The sequence below is a fragment of the Halyomorpha halys genome, unplaced genomic scaffold (genome assembly GCF_000696795.3).
Source record: "Halyomorpha halys isolate HHAL.00 unplaced genomic scaffold, Hhal_1.1 Scaffold780.1, whole genome shotgun sequence".
NCBI lineage: Eukaryota > Metazoa > Arthropoda > Insecta > Hemiptera > Pentatomidae > Halyomorpha > Halyomorpha halys.
In genome coordinates, this window is record NW_027111767.1 from 116,138 (window position 1) to 132,161 (window position 16,024).

The window sequence follows — 16,024 nt, forward strand, 5'->3', positions numbered from 1 at the left end:
GGCGAAAATTAGTCAAATAATCTTAAATCATGATTCAGCTTCTAATAGCTAAACTTTAAAAAATAAAATTATGATCATTAATTTAAAAAACTAAATAATATGAATGTTCATATTTACAAGAAAGATAAGTTTAAGGCCGTTTTAACTGAGTGTGTTAATACATCACTTAAACAACCTCGAGTATGCGTCACTGGTTATATTCCTGCCTGGGAGAGTTAACTTTTTTTCTAGGTGGCCCAAGGTTATGAATAATCGATCATCCCACTCTGGTTAGAGTAGGTTGGTGACCTATAGGATAAGCATCACTTTCCCCCGAACGTCAAAAAAACGTTGTATTTAAATCTAAAATTTATTGCGGGAAAGATTAGAGGATTTGAATTTAAGGATAACATCTTAAACGAAGTATACCTTCAATTACTTGTGACGGTAGGAAGGATAAAGCCAATTAACTCTTTAAAAAAATAGTGAGATAGGGTTATCTCTAGTTAATGAGAGAACGTTCTTCCAGGAAGTCTGAACATTGGTTTTGGACAAGAAGTTCCAGTCATTGTGGGAGGTTTGGTGGGTTAGAAAAGAGTCAAAAGTCATTAGAGCTAAGGCAGGATTTGAAATTTTATTTAATAAGGACGAACCGCAGCGGTATTCCAGGAAGAAGGTATATGGATTGTTGATAAGAATCCAGGGAAAAGGAATGCGAGTCAGGATTTTACAGGGATGTTTATATGTCCATAAGGATTGATAAGGAAAGTTGTTAGTACTTCTTCATAAGACATAAGTGATAAAAGATTTTTTTTTGGGAAGGGGTGGTTGAATGCTAGAAATTAATAAAGGATCAGGAATATAGGATATGAAGTGGTTGTTCGGGTGACTGAGGTTAATGGTAGAGGTAACCTCTGTTTCGCATTATTTTACATTTGGGTTTCGATGTAGGAACATGCAATTGTTTACATGAAGATGCTAAATTAGTGTGGAACAAGGGGTAAAATTATGAGCTATTTGTCTTCAGGCTAACATTTTTATATTTTGTTTATGATTAATTTCTCTGTAGGAGTAGATTGTGTTAGTGCGGTTAATAAAATGATGATTATTTAATGATAAAAGATAAGAAAAGATGTTAGGGTGTCTCGTATGAATTTATTGTGGTGGCTTATCTGTGATATTGGTCTAGCTGCCGCGGTTACCTCTGGGTCTTATAGCCGTTTTCCTTGTCCAGCTTGACAATAGGCGAAATGGTGAAGTGGATTTCGTCTGGTATCCGTAAAATGTCTCTCTGTCTCAGAGGCTAGCTAGATAGTACTTGAATATATGGACGGCATTGCAGACTTCGGGATCTTCTGATGTATCCTGCTAAGTTAAATTTGTTTGTATTGCTTCATAGTATGGACGTGGCGGCCGTGCGTAGATTCCAGTGCGTTCGGCTCGGAATGTTGTGGGTTCGTTTCCCACCTGGGGCAGTTAAAATTCATTTTTCGGCGGTCCCGAAGAATGGATCTTGACACTCCCACCTTGGTTAGTACGCAGCGGCAACCTAGGTAGCCGTCAGAGATTGGCAAAAAGGACCACTAGGCCCACCTGCCGGACTTGTTCCCCCCACCAAATACCAGTATTGCTTCATAGTGCCGAGCCTTGCAGAAATATGGTTTAGTTGGAATTAGTGTTCAGTACCTAGGGCCTAATTATTTTTTGAATTCCAATTTTCCAAAGAATTAATATTAATCACAATTGTTTTGCTATTTGCAACTGAAGAAATAATTTACTTTAAAAAAGCATTAATTTTTTTCAAACCACTAAAAAACAGCCTTCTTTTAGTTATGCAATCAGTTGCACATTTAAAACATATTTTTATGAGTTTGATGAGTAAATCAGTGGGTTCCCCTCCCTGATGACGTATGATCATTTCCAATAAATTAAAAAAATATATAATAAAAAATAACTTTATTTGATATTATTTACGCATTTGCTATGCCAGTTTTTTTTTTTTTAATTTTAAATCGAGCCATTCTGTAGTAAATAATTACGGCAAAGAGTGATATTACTTCATATCCTAACAGAGGTGGTACAGCTTTACTAAAATGTTTGTAAGACAAAAAGATGAATACCCACCCACTCCTAGTGACAGAGATTGGAAAAGTTGTTTATTGTACCTCGTGGAGTGCTAGGCTTTTAACCTGATTGAATGGAACAATGAAATGGCAATGGAGTTCTTGAAGTGAAGAGGTTGGAGACCAAAAATGGTCAATGTTTGTCCTGCTACGTGTCTTCGCGTCTTTATCTTTTTCTTTTCCTTTGACCAAGAATTTGAGATGAAGATTGATCTTCCCAATAGAAATACATATCCAGAAAAGGGAGTGTATTTGACTCGCGAAAATCTCAAATAACAATGTTTTAAATATTAATAATCCATTACTCTAAATTTTAAAAACAAACGGCCACTATTTTTTTCTTAAATAATTATATATTAATAGATTTGGGAGATTATAAACATTTCAAATACTAAAAAGATACGCTTCTGTTTTTAATTAATACTTAGTTTCTTTGAAACAACTTCTAAATTTAGTTACATATTGAGAGCTATTATAAAATCGGTGAAAAAAAAAACCATTTGTACTTCTTTGGTATCTTATAACATATATGACTCGTGAATAATGCCTTTCCAGAATAATGAGAAACTTCTAAAATTATTATTTTAAATAAAAATGTAAATTATTGACCTAAACATACAGTTATAAATACAAAAATATTCAAAACCTCTTAATGAAACACAGGAACCAAGCTTTAGAAACAATAGTTCTGTTATGGATTATTTTTTCTTACAGTTCATATCTATTAATATTACAATTCATCTTAATATTTCCTCCAGGAACTATTTAGATATACAATAAATACTTTTTGTTTTCATTCAACAATTCATTAAATGAAATATAACTTCCTCTTCTCTGACATCATTCCAGTCCACTTAAACTATAAATAGTTTAAGTGTCCTATTTGATCTCAATCACCCGAAAATCCTATGTTTCGGCTTACACGGTTTCGTTCCAGAAACCTCCTTATCTATTAGCTTGTTATGTTTATTTATTTGTTTTCATTAATTTTATATTAATAAACTCTATGCATCATATGATATAGAATTGATTTTATGATGAAAATTAAGAAAGAGAGAAACCAATCGGCGTCGGGTTCAAACATTTTGCTTTATCCAGAGTAATGAGTCTCAATCTAAATGAATAAAGGACCACGTAATCAGGGGGAGATTAAGCGGTAAGCTGACTAGGCGGCTCTGAGCATGGCCTCGGATAACAAACCCCGAGGTCTTGAGATATCTTAACAAAATGATTTTAGAAATTAGAGAAAAGGTTAAAAAAAAACTCTTATAAGCAATAGATAAACTTAAAACAACATTTCTTTGATTTGAATAAATTGTTATGGGCAATTGATCACTTACAAGGGACGTAATCTAAAAAAAAAAAAATCACACAACTGACTCTTGGAGAATGTCAATATATGTACACAATATATGTATTTATATCCACAATATAAAAGACCTGTATTTATATCCACAGGAGTAATATACATTAATAAGTAATACGAACAAGTGATAAAAGAAAATTAGTGCCACTTATTAATTAATAATGTGACATTAACTTTATTTTTATTGGTTTAATAAACTAGCTTTAGATACTGGGGCAAAAACGTACCTGGTGCTTACGGTATCTGGTAGGATCATGCCTGCTTGGGTAATGGAAAGCGCAGCAGTGATAAGCATAGGTCAGTGAAACCTGCAGAATATGCTAAAACAGATAATAAATAACATCTATAACAAATGTAATTGAGTACATGATAATGGTATGGCAATAAAGAAATAAATTAATTTACTTTGTGTATTTTATTTTGTAAAAAAATATTTAGAAATTTAAAAAAAAATATTAGTAAAATGAAAACGGATGGCTAATAATAAATGAATAATTATATGATTAAATATATTTTTATGAATAAATAAAAATAAATTATATCTTAAAATCGTTTCATTTCAGCCGTACATATAGTTACGTGAAATTTTACATGCGGTAAAATATGTAGAATATGAATGTGCTACTAGTTGTATCATGTCAATATCGTCTCTATAATGTCAAATGGTCGTCAGTAAAAATAACTTTCCATAGTTGTCACAAAGAGACACAACCTGGAATGGCAAGAAAATAAGAACTTTTCCAAAATAAATGCCTAAGTACTTTTCTTGAACTGCATTTGAAAATCGCTTTTTTCACATTCCGCAATTAGATATTGTAGGTCAGATTCATATACTAATACAACGAGGTTTTTTAATCAAAACGTTGAAATTGATGTAATTTATTACTTTCTTTTTAGGATTATGTCTAGAACATTTAGCATTTACTTACGCCCGATAAGGCGACATTCATCCAAATACGGAATTATACAAGAATAGATTTATTTCAACATTGAGAAGTATAAAATTCTCAGCTATAGGGGGGCTCAAACACTTGACCTCAATTCCATTATGTAAGACGAACAAAGGAGATTCTGGCCAAGAATCAGCACCGAACGTGAGGAATGCCAACTCACCAGGAAGTTTTTCTTCTTGAAGTAAAAGAACTAGGACAAATTAAGCGGAAACAAATAAAATAACAGGTCTGTAGAGGGATTCTTTAAAGTATAGCTGTTATTCGATTCAGCCGTTTGGTTACAGTGAAAAAATAACCATGAAAAAAAAAATGGCATAGATACGTGTCCTTAATTTTTGACAGACAATTCTATACCCATAGAAGCTAGTGCATAACTTTGTTTGAAATTATTCTGTAAAAACGTGCCACCAGCCGGAATTGTCCCTCCCCATTTTATATGAGTCCCCCGGCTAACACGTCACCATTGTATAAACCGCCTTCAGCGGACCATGTTTCTCTTTAAATGCCATCCTGCAACACAAGATTTCTACTGACTTTTATATGTAATATATATTTAATTTCGGCTTAGTCTATTATGTATATTTGTATCTGTTGTTAATAAATATATTTGGAGGTAAGAAAAAAAAATTAAGAACGTGACTATGATCATATATACGAATCTATATGTAAGAATTTAGGAACTAAGTACTTTAAATAACACTGGCATTTAATGACATATTATGAATGGACTATATTAAGAAAACATTTATTGTATAGTTCGTAGTACAAAATTTATAAGGAATTTTCCTATTATTCACATGTTCAGGTCACTTGGGATTTGTGCATGTTTTATTTTTATTTTTTTAGAATTTGGATTGGTTTCTGGTGCTTTCAACACCCCACCGCCACTCCATATGTGGAGGAACTTCTCATCTTTGGAGTATACTATTGTGAAACGGCCATCACTCACCAAATTGTCACCTGCCTTTCACCGATCTTGGAAGGGAATCGGAGATTATCAATTTTTTATTCGATATGGGCATGTAGACGAGCATGGTTTTATTCTTCTATCCTCTGTGAGTGACTTTCGTTTGTTATTGTCTGAAATATTGAGTGTTTTGTTTTCTATCTATTTGCACAATATTATAGAGTTACTTTTTTTATTTTTTATGTTTTTGTTTTTTCTATGCGATTAAGATTCTTTATATTTAAACATTATAATTTTCTACCTCCTTTGTTTATTATTATTTCCTTAATTAGAGAAAGGATCCTTTTTGTTAGTAAATATATTTCATTTTGTTTGTTTATATTTAATATTATTAAATTTGTGTGTCAATTGGAAAGTATACTTTCTTTTATTACTTCATTTCTTTTACTTATTTGGTTTTTTGAAGTTTTTTTTATTTTATAATCCTCCGTCTACTGTATAAATCGAACCAGCGATTAGATCTTTTCCACTCTTGGGGAGAGGTTGGTATATTTTCATTTACGAAAAGCCCTTCGCCGCAACAAGTCCCTTTGGTATAATATTTGTCGTACTTAAATGAGTAATATACAAGCTACTTTCTTTACAGTCTTTTAATTTTTGATTGCAAAAGTTTTATTTTCTTATCTTTTCCACAGAAACATTCAGCTGAACGCCTTCCTACCATTTTCTTAAATCACAAAAATGTTTTCCTGGAAGCGCCATTGACTGGTAAGATGTACAACGATCTTGAAAAACAATAGCCCTTTGCCTCCGGTGAAAGTCAGACAGTAGAAATATTACGCTCTTCATCGACTTGCAGCTATAGGGCAAGTATATTGCTATTAAATATCATAAATCGATACAATGATTCATTCCATCAGGTTAGATTTAAGATAAAGGAAAATCCAAATCCAAATCTTAATATTTTCTATTGTATTATTGTTTATTCACAACGGTCACCAAAATGATTTTTATTTCTTTTATAATTATGTAGGAAATAAGGATATAATATTTATGCTATACAAAAAGTGCTCAGAAAAGAAAAAAATATATTATTTTTTCATATTTTGTTTTTATTCTCGGTTTTTCCCACAATGTTCGGTTATTTTTTGAAAACTATCTATTAACTGATTCATGGATTGGTTAGAAAATTCGTAAATGATAAATAATTCAAAATTCGTTGTAGTTATTATAAATACTCATTTCTGCATCGTAGGCGAATACGCCGGAATCCTGGAAAGATTGGTAAGAATTCTTTATGAATATGCCTACTGCATTTCGTACTCTTTAAAATACTTAAACACCACTACTGGTGTCAACTAGTCAGTTGACCAGGTTTTTATTTTACTTTTTTAATTATTTAATTTAATTTATTAATGTTAATTGTTATTATAAATTATTTAATCATTTAATCTATATTATCTAAACTTAATTTAATAATTAAAAGCCATATGTGAAATAAATAATTAATTTAATTTTTTTTTAGGTAAAAAAGTAAAAAAAAAAAGCTCAATAACGAATGATTGCTATAACCTAACTATTTAAGTAAGTATTATAACTTATGTAACCTGTAGAAACAACAACATTTTTTAAAGCACGTTTTAAGAAATTTCTTTTCTTAAAAAAAGTTTGGTTTTTCTACGTCAATTATTTTGGCAGTCAATTAATTAATCTGAGATCCCCTCCATCATAATTCGCAGTTCAAATGTTTCTTTTTTGGAATTTAAGTGATTTTCCTTGAAAAAAGTTTCCATTAGGATCTTGAAAAGCCAAAACAACCGATCTGATTTATTCGTCGAGATCGTTCAAATTGGTCTTCACGAACCGTCATACTTCGATCATTAGTTTTTAAATTAAAAATATCTGACGGATTACCACAGAGTACTATACATTAATTTTGCTAATTCTAATTTTTCAATTGTATCAATATTATTAGTGGTATTTAGTCAGCTTATCATACATTTTTAGCAATAAGTTAATATTATATTATTAATGAGTATTTTATTTATGAAGCAAGGTCATGTTAAAATTTACATGAAATATTTTGTATTAATAAATAAACCACATATTAGCGACATCTTTAGAAGTTACAAAAGTTAAAATAAAAAATTATAGACATAGCCATTTGAGGAAAAATATGAAATTTTCCGATCGTTTTCTTTTGTGAATATTCGTTGGACGAGGATGAATATAAATATTCATGAAGGAAATCGAATGTGCCGCGGTGATTCAGATTTGTAAATATCGGCAAACAGGGAAGAGCCAATGCTTGTCCAAAGTCGATTAGTAGATTTGTTATTTGTTTTTCGGTGTTCACTTTTCTACACCTTGTGAACAGAGTTGAATCGAATAATTTTTGTGTTTACTCTCTAGCCACAGCATCATGAGAGTACACATTGGTCCAAGACATTTTGAACTTATTTTAAAATTAGATGTACATTTTCATTTAATATGTATGTATGTATGTAAGTTATTTAAAAATGAATTTAAACGTTAATACCAGGTGAACATACCTAAAATTGAACACACACACAGATATATATATATATATATGTATATATATATGATCTCTGTTCAGGAACAAAGGGTGGGTAATTTAGACTAGGCACATATGATGTTGGTAAAAATTTACAATTCAGATATTGGAATTTTAAATCATTTGGAAGGAGAATAGTGATAGGCTGATGGAAGAAAGGTAACCTGGAAGCACTAAGATATTCTTGCAGATTAGGTTCAACATGAAACCTCCAGCATGAGACTGATAAAAATTAAATTTTGTACGGATTTTCGATTGATTTTATTATTCCTTTCTTCTGCCAGAGTTGAAGCGTACGAATCCTGCAAACACTTTTTCCCTAACCACCTAACCTAACCGTACGAATTCAGAAGCTTCATCACTTGATCTAGGATTGTGTGAGTTATTTTTTACTTCATTTAATATTTGCATATTTTTTATTGTGAATTTTTACGTAAGCGTTGCATTGCTATCAGCATTTTTTAAAAATATTTTACTATCATCTTAATTTCCATTAAACGAAAAAAAAAATTTATTTTCAATAATAAAATTTTCTGTTCGGCTGAAATAACTTGGAGTTTGTGCAAATTAACGATTAGTCTACATACTCCTATCATACGCTTTTGTTGTATAAATAGTATCATCTGTTATTTTCCTAATGGAGGTAAATTATTAAAATTTCTAGAAGAAGAACTCCATGGATCGCGGGGCCCTTTTATGAGGATGGCATTATCCATTACATTATTATTATTGTAATCCTCTACTACTATGGTCCATTCTTAATAATATGAGAAAACTCATTTGAGCTTACCTAATACGGTCAATAATATTGAAGGAATATTATTGAGTGTAGTATATATGGGACATGAGTCAATATATTAAAGAAATTTGATATCCATCCAAAAATGTTGACCATGTAAAACGTTTAGGGAACAGATGATAAAAGTAAAGAGGGTCAAAGCGACTCTTAGTCATGTGAAATGGCGAAGCAGAACTGAAGGGCGAGAAGGAGCGAAAGTGGTTCACTCTTGTCTCATCACACGTGCTACTATTAATCAACGACTTTCGTTCTCCTCTTTCCCTGTCACTGAGGGATCTTTCTCTTGTCACAGGTAATCGCCACTCAAGTTGGTTCTAATGCCGTTGTATCTTGCTTAGTAAATAACCATTATATTTAATTAACCATATTGGGAGTCATTAACTAGTATAAGTAGAACCTAAAATTGCGTTAGTTCAATTTCTTATAAATTTCACACCAGAATTAGGCGTAGATGTCTTCTAAATTTTTAAATCCAGTAGATCTTTTTATCAATATCGATAGATTTTATTAAAATTTTGAAATTTTTGGTTTTCTGTTTTTTTTGTTACAAAAATTAGATTATACATTTTATCAACATTTACACTTGCCCCAAAAAATTAGGGTGAAGGTACTGAAGGTCACACTACTCGATTTTCAATATACTGTCTGGTAATTGAAAGAAAAAAAAATTTATTTTTCCCCCAATTTGATCCTAATTTTTTTATCCGACTACGGCAGAGCCAAAAGGAGGGAAATGCGTTTAGGAGTATCATATAAACTGCTTATGAGTTTATTATTAACAATTTTTAATCAAACGGCTTGATTTTCAAGTTCGTTTGCAAGGCACATTAGAACATATTCAAGGCACCCGACTACTATAGCAAATTTCATTATTTTTTGGAGACACCACTCACAATCTACTAATATGTTTAACGATATATGCAATATATGTCCCTTAGAAGAAATAGGAATATAAGATAAGGTTATTTCCGTTGTCTATTTTTTTTTTTTACGGAATTTTTTCCCTTTCCAGCTGGAATATAAAATAGATTTCCATTTCCTGCGAATTTCCTCTGACCCTCTTAGTTCATTTAGTTTTCATTCAGTTGATGAGTGATAACTAACTGATTCAATAAAAATGTTTCATTATATTAAAAGAAAAAAATAAATCATTTTCCATTGATTGATGAAGTGGCGAGATTATTACGAGGTAGAGGGGACATTTCACAAGGGCGCTGAGGACAGACAAGCGGTACTGCCACATTGGAAGACCTACTTACAGATAAGAAAATGATCTTCCACCTGTTCCCTGGTTGCTAGGTGACCGCTTTTCCTTATCACCCCTCACCAAATTATCTGAGCGCACAGTATCTGTCCTTTCCAGACCAATGGCCACCATCAGATATCTTGTCTTGGTATAATTTACCCCTTCTAATAATGTACATTAATTCAATTATGAGAACTTTCTCAACATTCGTAAGAAATAATAAAAAAAAAAAGATACCTATCAATAATTCCTACCGAAATGATTATAGGAAATATAATACGCAATCATATTGAATTATTTACAATTCATGGTGGTTTGAAAATTATTGACTGTACATTCAAAATAAAAAGTTGGTCGCAGGTTACGGTCACTGAAAGTAAACACAAATTATAAATAAAACTTATATATAACGTTTCGGCTTAAATTGTAGGTCTTCATCAGGGCTATTTGAAAAATAAGATATAGATAATATAACAAGAAAATAAGAAGATAAAGAACGGTAATATATCATGATAACGAACATTATGAAAGTTTAGGACTGTTATAAAATTATGATATAGTAAAATTAAATCATAAAATTAATATAATTCCCGTGGGGGGAAGAAGGCCAAGAGGAAAACCGCACATTTCGCGGGAGGAGAGGGTTAAGGATTCGGCATTCGGGAGGCGAAATATGGACTGGAGTAGGATAAAAGAGTTGGTCCAAGTGTTAAAGCCCAAAAGATTATTTTATTTTATTTTCTCTTATATTTTACTCCCATGTTTATTTTTTATTTTTTGTTAATTATAAGTTAATTTCCTTTTTTTAACAACAATTCAGTTTTTGTTTTTGGTAATTAAAATTAAATTGGAATTCATTATGCAAATAAGGAGCTTTGTTGTGGTAGGAGTGTATAATACAAATGCATCACTGTGGCTCGGCACGTACAACACTACAGGTGCAATGTGATTACGGCGTGTATACTGACTGATAAGGCAGTCCGGAGTCTAGAGGCTGAGTCAGTATTAGCAGGTATTGGATCCTCCTGGAGCTCTTTTCTCGCCGGCTCATCGTCTTTTTCTGACTCACCACTCTCTACTCTCGACCTGCGTTCTAGAGAGCCGTTTTTTTTTTTTTTTTTTACTGACCTTCGCTCATCACCAGCATATCGAAACCACGCCCATCTACTGACTATTCTTATTATTTTTCCTCAAATACTCCTTTTCTTGAATCACTAAAAGACTGAATCATTTTGATTTTTTTATTAAAAACCAAAACGAGTTTAATTTTGTGTACTAATATAAATATTTTTACTTTATTTAATTTTGTAATTCTTTTATTTTATTTCTGTATATTTGTTATCATTAAATTGTATATCACTTGGAAGGTTATCTATTTGTTATTTCATTTTGTTTATTATTTTGTTTTTGTGATTTCATTTCAGGTCCTCGGTTTTTTATATGTTGTAACCCGAACCAGCGAACATTTTTCTCCGGGGAAGAGGTCGGTTTTTTGATTCAGACTCTACAAATCGTAAACCCACGGTACGCAAGCGGTAAAGGGGATAGAATGATTATGAAGATGATGTATACTACCTATATATAATTACAATAATTCCATGGTCTAATTTCACATAATAATTTTTAATGATTTTCATACTTTTCCTTTATATTTTTACTATCCTTTCACATAATTGTTGCATTCTGTTTTTTATATATCCTTGATGAAGAATTGCAATGAAAGGCTGAAAAAAACTTCGATAGATAAAAATAAGTTTTAATTACAATTTGTATTTTCTTCAGTGACCCTGAGGATACGTCTAAGATGCTCGCAGGTTTTCTGAATCAGCCTGTGCCGACCGTTACCGAATCACCGAGCACATAATCCTTTGACTTGCATATTAAATACTGAGTGAGACAGGCAGATTTCCTTAGCGGTGGCATTCTGACTGAAATGTTTACGGGGAAAATTTGTTCATTCTAGTTTCAGGATAAGTTCAAGATGCTGGCTGGTTTTCTGACTAATACAACTCTTTCTCTAAAGATTTTCACAAAAGTGTCTAATTTAAATTAAAATACTACTATTATCATTATTAGCAGGATCCAACCGATTTTCAGATAGTGGTTGGGTACATGTCAATATAGGAGAAATATATTTAGCTTGAGGGAGTGACCTAAGCCTGAAGTTGTCCTCCAAACTCTGCCGTCCTCAGAGATTGTTCAGAGAATGCCTAAGGGTCCTCATCGAGAATACCCTTCAGGGGCTTACTTACAAAGGCTGCTTCATCATTGCTTATTACCATCTATTTCAGATTTATCAAGTCAATAAATTTGGTAATTTTATATGGATTAGTTAACAAGGTACATAGCTAACATTTTTGTAATTTAAATAATGTAAATGTTGCATTGAAAACGATTTTAAATACCGGCGTATTTAGAAAAAAGTATGTAAAAAAGAGCATACATTTATTGAAAAGTATCTATATGAGGACGAAAAGATATTCAATTTTTTTTGTATTACGTCATGAAATATGAAAATGTTTTTTTATAACTAGTTTGTCATTCTCTTTCTTGTTGTTTTGAACTAACGTGGCGCACCTGTTACGCCTCCAGGCCCAAATAAGATCTGTCACATTAATTCAACACCTTATATCCTCTGGAATTAGGGACTCCTTTGAGTCTTACTTATAAATTCCTAAATTAGTATATAGTTACGGAATCTTTATTTTAAATTTAAATTTGAACATGTAGTATTCCAATGTAGTAGAACACTTTTGAGGAATTATTAAATTAATTGGTACATTATACTCAATTGTATATAAAATGAATATGAGTTTTCAAATATAACACATCAGCAACATTTTAGGGACATTAATTTTTTTATTTACATTATCACTGTAGTTATAATTTAAGAAATGAAGAATACACAGGGCGTTCCAGTATAAAAGTTGACCTTATATCACCTCTATTATTTTTTGGAATTTTGATTTAATTTTCGCTGGGTCATAACAGTTTGATCCGACGAAATATTTCAGCATTCTGTTTCCTTTAAGAATTCATCATCATAATCATCACTGTCATTCTAGTCATTACGGCTAGTCAAGGAAATTGAAATTCTAATAACGGATTCTGATAGAAAACAGGACTCTAAAACGATTTTGTTCTAAACGGTTCATCAATTTCCCGTACCATTTAACCGCAAAATCATTAAAAAACCGTAAACAATCGTTTGCGTTTTTCGTTATTTGTGCCTTCAGGACATCTCAGAACAAAATAGTGCCTGATGCGAATTCGTCTAAAATCTCATTTATTATGAGAATCCCCATTAAACTACCGCATTCTATTAGAAATTCAAGATTTAACTAAATTAAACTAGATAAATAAAATAACTGGATATAGTGCCATTCCTGTATATAGTGAAATGTTTTTATTATATTTACAGGATGAAGTTCAATGAGAAATATATTTACTCTTTCTTAGTTGAATTCGTTTTATATATTATAATACAAATTTAATTTTTAATTTTAAAATAGAGAAAGAGAGTTTGGAAAGATAGAAACATCATTTGAATATTTTTCGGATCCTAAAATAAATTAAAGTAGTTTTGAAGCTTCCCTTTGAAGATTCCTAGTGAATGTGACACGGTTTCAAATAATTAAAATGTTAATTTCTTCGGTGGGAATGGTGGAAGTTCGAAATATTTCATAACAAACTTTAATAAAAAAATTTTTTTGGTGCGCGTATCACACAACTTTAATTTGCCATCTTGAGAAGACTATTTCTGATTTCGGTGTGTCGTGACTTTTGTCTCGGCCGGTCGGGTAAAAACCATTGTTTCTTATTTGGTTAGTTTCCAAAATCTTTCATAGTTTACACTTTTTATATACATTCTTTTTTACTGCTAAAAGTGTGAGAGAGTTACTTATTTCAGATAAAGGAACTTCAGCGAATGATTTTTTTGAGAATTCGGCATTTAAGCCCTTTCGAACTACTTCAATAAGGATAAGATCAAACTGACATAAAAGACTAATCGAATAAATATCGATATAAGGAGTTTAATCGAGTCGTTTTTAGGGAAATTGAAAAAAAAATGTGTAAAATCAATTAAGTAAAGTGGCACTATTGGTCGGTCCATTTTAACGGGAAAATTACTGTCACATCCCAGGGATATACCCTTTTTTAAATTAGTAATTTCAGTTTAGTACAACTTTTCGTTTTGAGCTTGTCTCTTTATAGACACACAGACTATAATGCTAGATTTGGTCATTAGACTTAATGAACCTCAAAACGTGCATTTCCGTCGAAAACTGGAATTCGAAATTTTCCTGATCACAATATTCCCCCTTACATACCTAAGTAAGTGAAAGTAAAAATAAGTGTGCTATATGTTATTTTTTATTTGTAATATTCTTCTTATTATGCTTCACAAACATTATTACTTAACTTTAAGGTTTCTGACTTAATAGTAGATAGGGTATTTATTTTATATCTGACTCCAAACCATGGCAATAGGATTCTCACGTTCTTAGTTCAAGTCCTTCATAAACATATTTATATATACATTCATATCTTTTAAGTACGGAGAGAAGAAACAATTCGATTATTATACAAGTGCCTTTGTCGCTATAGTCTTATTCATTGGTAATTATTTATTTTCTTAAATTTGTACACAGCTATAATTGTATTATTAAAATAAAAGTTTAGAAGATTATGAACCATTAAATACTAATTTTATAAACATTTTTTTTTTCAAAGCCACTATTTTAAATCAAGGTTTGTGTTTAACAGAGTCTGTGTAGTGGGGTTTTGTTTTCATCTGAAACGTTATTATATTTTAAAACATGAGTGTAGTGAATGAGTGCTTGATTTTATAACTTGAGTTAAACTGTGTGATATTTAATGGTAAGAATTTTTTAGATATGTAAAGATGATTTAATTTATTTTTTGGTTACATTTTTTTCAATGTATTTTTAGTAACAATAAATTTTTTTTGATTATTTGAGCTTTGATATTAGGACCCACTAATTATTTTGTGAGAGCTCATTTACGTTGGTTTGACAATTAATGCATTTACCGATAATATTACGGAACAAGAACTGTGTACAACATTAAATGCCAATTTTCAATTTAAAATCTGAAAAATTCACATTATGTGCCCTAAGCAATTCATATAAGCACCTATATAGATATAACTAAACAGATACTGTTACATTAAAGATTTGCCATTGTATAGTGGGCACACCACAATGACTTGATTATAAATATACACAATGCATAAAAAAAAGGAATAGATATAAAAAAACAAAAAAAAAAAACTATATATACCAATCATTTTGTTTACCAATCTTTATCATGCCACAATAAAACCTCTATGTACATTTTAGCTTGACAAGCTCAAGTAAAAATAATATGGAATAATTTAAATTTTCACATAATTATGAAATATTAAAAAGGAATAATTTTCAATGGATGTATAATATTACTCACTGGGAAGTTGTAGATCGATGGGAAAACTTTCAGTGTTCTCACATTTTCAAGATAAAACTTTTCCAAATCCTGGAGCCCTTTCGTAGGAAGATAAGTAATAGAAGTATCAGAAAGGTCCCTGTATAATAATATAATTAAATAATTACTGAAATAATATTAAAATACTAATTTTGCTAATAGATATATTTTCTATGATAGGAGAGTTGATAAAATTAGAATTACAAGAATGAAAATAACAATTAAATTGATACACGTCTTTAAGGGACTATTTGTAACATTAATGGTATGTTTATGATTTTTGTAACGATTGAGGCTTACTTAATTGTTTGTGTAAATTACAAAATAACTTAATAAAATTGAACTTACATCAATATTATTTTTTGCAACATGAAGTACGTTTTAGAGATATGAGCGAATTAATCATTAAGCTCTGCTTTACTACATGAGAACTGAGTTGTGTTTAAATATTTTTTTTTTAGCTCAAAAATTGTATTTATTGATGTCTTCAATAGTATAAATAATTTTTAGGAGTTTGAAATAAATTGAAAATTATATTTAGACAATTTTACCTCACAATTATTTTCGATTATACTTCGTATGAATATTACAT

At 30.8% G+C, this 16,024-nt stretch overlaps 1 protein-coding gene across 3 annotated transcripts in view; it reads right to left on the bottom strand.

Annotated features, from left to right (window-relative positions):
- Window positions 1-16,024, bottom strand: part of LOC106686122 (lutropin-choriogonadotropic hormone receptor) — a 514,005-nt gene that overhangs the window by 85,981 nt on the left and 412,000 nt on the right. For all 3 annotated transcript variants that reach the window (XM_014429270.3, XM_067049772.1, XM_067049773.1), the window contains 2 exons: window positions 15,415-15,532; window positions 3,696-3,788 (listed from right to left, as the gene is read on the bottom strand). In XM_014429270.3, coding sequence (XP_014284756.1) covers window positions 3,696-3,788; window positions 15,415-15,532 — 211 coding nt within the window. The remainder of the gene's footprint in view (window positions 1-3,695; window positions 3,789-15,414; window positions 15,533-16,024) is intronic.